General features: G+C 55.4%; 1 protein-coding gene across 2 annotated transcripts in view; it reads left to right on the top strand.

The window, feature by feature from the left end:
* GFRA2 (GDNF family receptor alpha 2) overlaps positions 1-5719 on the top strand; it is a 21525-nt gene that overhangs the window by 15090 nt on the left and 716 nt on the right. The window contains exons 5-8 of one of the 2 annotated variants that reach the window (XM_027907940.1): positions 4539-4648; positions 4727-4867; positions 4961-5136; positions 5582-5635. In XM_027907940.1, the coding sequence (XP_027763741.1) occupies positions 4539-4648; positions 4727-4867; positions 4961-5136; positions 5582-5635 (481 nt within the window). The remainder of the gene's footprint in view (positions 1-4538; positions 4649-4726; positions 4868-4960; positions 5137-5581; positions 5636-5719) is intronic. The other variant, XM_027907939.1, reaches the window with a different exon arrangement.

The following is a 5719-nucleotide window of genomic DNA, read 5'->3' as shown; positions in this document are numbered from 1 at the left end:
ACAGCCTTTGTTTAGCACAGACAAAATGCCATCCATAATGGATGTTTCCTTGATAAACAGCGGAGCAGCAGCTCAACTTTCTCATTACTCCCTGTAATGAGCACGGCTCGGCTGTCTGGGAAGAGGAAGAAGGAGGAGGAGGAGGAGGGAAAAATTGCTCCTGGATTCAGCAGCGGCTCTGGGAGGTGGCGGAGAGGAGCAGTGGTTGAGTTTGGAAGGGGCAAGGTTGGAGTTTGAGGGGCAATGGTTGGAGTTTTGGAGGGGACAGGGCATGGCTGATGCACTCCCAATCCAACCTTAAATTAGAAAACCTTTAAAGATCCGTGGATTTGGATTTCTGGGCAATGGGGGGGGATGCAGGACAGGGCAGCACCCTGTGGGTGACCCTCCCTTGGGACCCCACAGTGTGGAGGCAGCTGGGAGGGCTCGGCTCCCTCCAGGCTCCCGGGGCTCTTAACACAATAATAAGTCAATTCTCGCTGAATAATTAAATCGAGAGGCTTCATAAGTATTGACTTAATGTGACAGCAAGTCTATACTGACTCTGGCTTTGCTTGTGTAAACACAATCTCCTGTTCGGCTTAGTTAGCAGTTCAATGGGATAGAACAGGCCCTCAATTAAAACCAAATGATGCGTGTGCTTAATTCTTCCCTCCCCGGGTAATGATAGGGCTCGAGCAGAGGCAAGGGGATAAAAATCCCACCAAGAAAAAAAAAAAGAGCCTTTGAGCCTCTCTTATCAGGGGTGAATCGGAATGTGGTGTCCTGAAATGAGAACTCAGCTTCTCAACTGACGGCTCCTGACTTGGAAGTTGGGTGGGTTTTTCTCCTGATTTTTTTTTCCTTCTCTTGCTGGCTCACCTCTCTCTACACTAATTTGGGGGTTTTTCCTTTGGTTTATGGTGGGGTTTGCCTTTTTTTTTTTTTTCCCCCTTCTGTCCCCATACCCCTGAGCGAGGAGCAGATACCACGGGGATGGCTGAGGGTTGGAAAAGCCCTCCAAGATCTCCCAGTCCCACCTGACCCCCACCCAGAGCACTGAGTGCCGCGTTCTAGTCGTTCCTCGGGGACTCCACCACCTCCCTGGGCAGCCCTTTCCAAGAAGGAATTCCTCCTGGAACTTGGGATGAGGGAGCAGCACCTGCCCTTCCTGCCCCTGCAGAAATTCAGCTTCCACTAAAACCCCAACTCAGCCCCCCCTGGCTCCCACCGGGACAGGTGACTCCACTCCCCAGAGCCCGGCACAGAGCTCTTCCCACATCAAACAAATCTACCCATTGATCTTTTTGGGGGGTTTTTTTTGGTGTTGTTTTTTTTTTTCCCCTCCCCCATGAACTGCTCGCTGCCTTTGGTGGAGGGTCATCCAGCACAGCCCAGTTCTGTTCCATCTCCCCTCCTCCCCTCGGCTGCTCCCCATCCCCCCCCCGGGGGCTCTTTGAACCACCTGGCCGCTGTTCTGTCGTGTTGGAGGCTTAATTTTGGTTTTTTATCTCAGCATCTCCCGGCTTCAAAAGGCTTCCTCTCCGGCAGGACACGAGGCACAGCCGGCGCTGGGAGGAGGGTGCCCAGCGGGCCCGCGGCTTTTTCATGTCTCGCTCAGGTTTTTTGGTTTTTTAAGGTTTGGTTTTTTTTTTTTTTGGTGTGTTCTCACAGCTTCTTGAACATCCCCTGCTCTGCAGGGGTGTGGGGATGGACGTGTTTCCCGGCTGCCTCTCTGGGCTCGCATCTATTAAAGCCGTTTTATTCCCCCCTGCAAACTGACCATGAAAAAAAAACAACAACACAAAATCCAGAGCGATCTCGGCACCTTGGACGTGAAATATTCAGGAAGCTGCTGGGCTTGGATGGGTGCTGAGATCTCCCCAGGATCCCGGGCTGCTCCTGGGATGGCAGGATCCCCAGAGCTGCCTCCTCTTGGCATCTTCACCTGAAGCCAAAGAAACAAGAGCGAGGAGAAACCGCTTTGGAACCCCCAGGCTGAGAAACCCAGCCCTGGGGATGCGAGATCAGTGTCTGGATATGTGTGCATGCATCCACTTTAATTCTTGTTAATGCTTTTTTCACTCCTTGTGGGGGTTTTATGTGTGTTTTGTTTTGTTTGTTTTTTTGGTGTGGTTTGTTTTTGGGGTTTTTTTTTGGAAATCTCTCAGGAAAACAACGCGCTGGGCTCTGCCTACACTTAATTTTTGTTAATACCTTTTTCACTCGTTTTGGGGGTTTTTATTCCTTTTTTTTTTTTTTTTTTTTTTTGGAGATCTCTCAGCAGAATAACCTGCTGGGCCCTGCACTCCCCACACCTCTTCCCCCATCCCTGCCCAGCCCAGCTCTGCCCTTTGCAGGCCGACCCCACCTGCTGCCTCGAGCTGCCAACCAGCAGTTTGGCAGCAGTTCCTGCCGCTCCTGCTTGAGCTGGACTTGGCTCCTTCTCCTCTCCCTTTTCCTTTATTTGTTTTCAGTCAGGGCACTTTAAAAGCAGCGCTGTGAGCAGCCCTGGGCCAGGTCCAGCAAAGGTTTGTTCCTGGCACTGAGTCTCCCACCCAGCGACTCCAGACTGGCCGAGGTGACGCCTGGCTTGGATGCCGTGGAAGGATCAGCAGCTGCCTGGTTGTGGGTGGTGGAAGGAGAGGAGCTGGTCCTGCCCAGGAGTCCTGTTTTCCCCTGGATAACCCAGCTGGAGAGCCGACCTTGCCCTGGAAATCCGCAGCCTGCCGGGAGGATGGAAATGGGTCAGGCGGAGCTGGTGGAAGTGGGAAAATAATCCAGCTCGTGCCTCTGGCAGGTGAAAACTGAGTGTGACCTGCGTGGGAAGCGGCGAAGAGGAGGTGCCAAGCCCATGGGTGGCTCTTTCCAAACTCCCAGCTCCGCCAGGGGTGGTGCTGGAATCCCCAGAGCATGAGGAGACTTCAAAAGGGGCTCAGCTGCTCCACACAAGTTGGATGCACTGGTGGATGGGAAACCTCATGGCCTGGAAAAAAAAAAAGCCTCAGTCACCTGCAAGAGTCTCCAGGAATCCACTGCATTCCCACAGGGAGCATCCAGTGTGCTGGCCCAGCCCTGAGCAGCTGGGTTTTATTCCCTCTCCATCTGAGAATCATGGAGTGGTCTGGGATGGAAGGAGCCTTTCAGGAATCCCATCCCACCCCCTGCCACGGGCAGGGACACCTTCCACCAGACCAGGCTGCTCCAAACCCGGCCTTGAACACCTCCAGGGGATGGGGTGCCCACATCCTTTCCCTAGCATGCAGCCCCTGGAACTCCAGCATTCCTGCTCCTCCCCTGGCACTCCGGTGGTCCCTGGAGCTCTGGAACAGCGAGGAATTCTGGGGCTGGGTGGAAGGAATCGCTGCAGCTCCTCCATTCAGCCGCTGCTTCATTTGTTCCTGCGTTTAATTTGATCAAAAGCCTCCTGAAAACAAATCATTCCTATTTAAGGAAAGAAAAAAAAAAAAAAAAAAAGGGAGTAACGCAATTTCTCGCCTTCGTTTTCCATCGGCTCCTGTGGCTCCAGGCAGGTACTGCTGGAAGATTCAATCACCGCCTGGACAAAGCTGACATTTAATTAAGAAGGGAGGAAAGGAAGCTGAAGGAAATAATGTATTCCTGTTCCTCCTGGTGTGTGAAGTGGGGGGGGGTTGGGAAAAAGGGAGCTGAGGAGTTTTTCCTCTGTGAAATGCCAGAGCTCATCCTCGGTGTCGGAGATTCCTCCCTCTGATGGAGACCCAGAGGGGGCCACGACTCGGGCTGAGTCCCCCCTGGGAATCTGCAGCCTATCCTTCTGTCCATCTGTCCATCCTCTGCTCTGCTCTCCTGCTCCTTTGGGAATTCCAATCCTCCACCTCGGGGGTCCCTCCTGCTGTTCCAGCACGAGGAGCATCGTGTGCGAGGGGTGGGGTTGTGGCAGCGGGGCCAGATCGTGGGTACACCTGGAAATAATCGTGGAATCATGGAGTGTTTGGGTTGGGACACCTCACACTAAATTCTCTCCCCCCCCCAACCCTGCTCCTTGTGGGTTTGTTTTTCCCTCCCCCCTCTTCCTCGACTTCAAAAGAAGAAAGGAAAACTGCAATTCCCAACCTCAGGCATTTTAATTGCACTCCGAGTTGGAAGGTTCCAGGGGGAGGATAAATCCAGGCAGTGAAATTTTCCGGTCCCGTAATGACTCCAGGAGAGGCCAAACTGAGGCTGGGAACTTTTATGGGGTCTCTGCCAGTGGAGCAGCACTTGGAGAGGGCTTGGGGAGCAGGGAGGGATGGAGGAATGAGGGTCCCAGGCTTGGGGAGGGGGGGGTCATTCCCTCAGGAATGAGGGCAGGCTCCTTCAAACCATACCCCCTGTCAGTCTGGGACAAGAAGTTTCACCACCTGAGTCCAGCTCTTCTTTAGATCTCCTTCCTTTTATCCCCTTTCTGTTCCCCTTTATTTTTCCCCTCTGTTTTCCCCTTTATGTCCCCCTTTATCCCGCTGAAATATTTCCCAGTTGCTCCGTGCTGGGACCAGCAGTGAAATCCCCTCCCTCTCCCTCTTCTCTTCCCCTTCCAGGTCCCGTCTGGCCGATTTCCACACCAACTGCCAGGCCACCTTCCAGTCCCTGACCAGCTGCCCTGGGGACAACTACCAGGCGTGCCTGGGCTCCTACGCAGGGCTCATCGGTGAGTGCCGCCCTCGGGACGGGCAGGGGTCCCTCCCACCGTGGCTTCACCCCTGTCCCTCCTCCTCCTCCTCCCCAGGCTTCGACATGACCCCCAACTACGTCGATGCCAGCACCACCAGCATCACCATCTCGCCCTGGTGCTCCTGCAAAGGCAGTGGGAACATGGAAGAGGAGTGCGAGAAGTTCCTGCGGGACTTCACGGAAAACCCCTGTCTCCGTAAGGCACCTCCCCATCCCACCCCCCTGCCTTCCTCACCCCATCCTGCATCGCCTGCAGCTCCCCCCCAACTAAACCCCCTCCCGCCCCCAGGAAACGCCATCCAGGCCTTTGGCAACGGGAGCGACGTGAACGTGGCCCCCAAAAACCCCTCTCCCCCCGTCACGGCCCCTCCCAAGCCGGAGAAGAGCCCGGCCCTGCCCGACGATGTCAACGACAGCAACACCATGTACGACACGGGCGTCATCACCACCTGCACCTCCGTCCAGGTGGGCGAGGGAGGAGGGAATGGGGCAGGGAGGGATGGGTGCCCTCACCTGCCTGATGGGAGCTGCCCCGAGCCCCCCTTCTGCCGTGGGAACCAGCTCAGGTTCCACGTGGGGTTGGGAAACAGGGGAAATGTGTGTTTTCTTGCCCTGGGTCGGGCTTGTGGGTCCATGTTCTGCTCCCTGGGTGGTCAAGGAGTGGGATGGGGTCTGCGGGCAGTGGGTGTGCAAAGCAGGAGGATTTTCAGCAGGAGCACTGGGGGAGCAAGGCAGGAGCCCAGTGAAGACCCTGAGCCGCCTGTGGAAAAGGGATGATGAGCCCCTCTCCTCCTCCTGCTCACCTTTCTCGTCGTGCTTCACCTCCAGCCGTGGGCTCTGAGCCCTGACCTGGGACCCCAAACCTCATCTCACATTCCTGCCCTGACCCTTCCTGCTTTCCCCTCCCCAGGAACAAGGACTGAAGCCAAACAAGTCCAAAGAGCAGAGCCTGTGCTACTCAGAGGTAGGTTTGGGGCAGAGGAGGGAGGGAGGGAGCACAGGGAGGCAGATCCTGGGACCGGGAGCTTGGAAAGGACCCCAGGGACCA

The sequence above is a fragment of the Empidonax traillii genome, unplaced genomic scaffold, assembly GCF_003031625.1.
Source record: "Empidonax traillii isolate 1590-97213 ecotype Southwest subspecies unplaced genomic scaffold, ASM303162v1 scaffold1579:size129161, whole genome shotgun sequence".
Lineage (NCBI taxonomy): Eukaryota > Metazoa > Chordata > Aves > Passeriformes > Tyrannidae > Empidonax > Empidonax traillii.
Note: the sequence above shows the minus strand (reverse complement) of the source record. Positions and strands in the feature narration are given on the sequence as shown.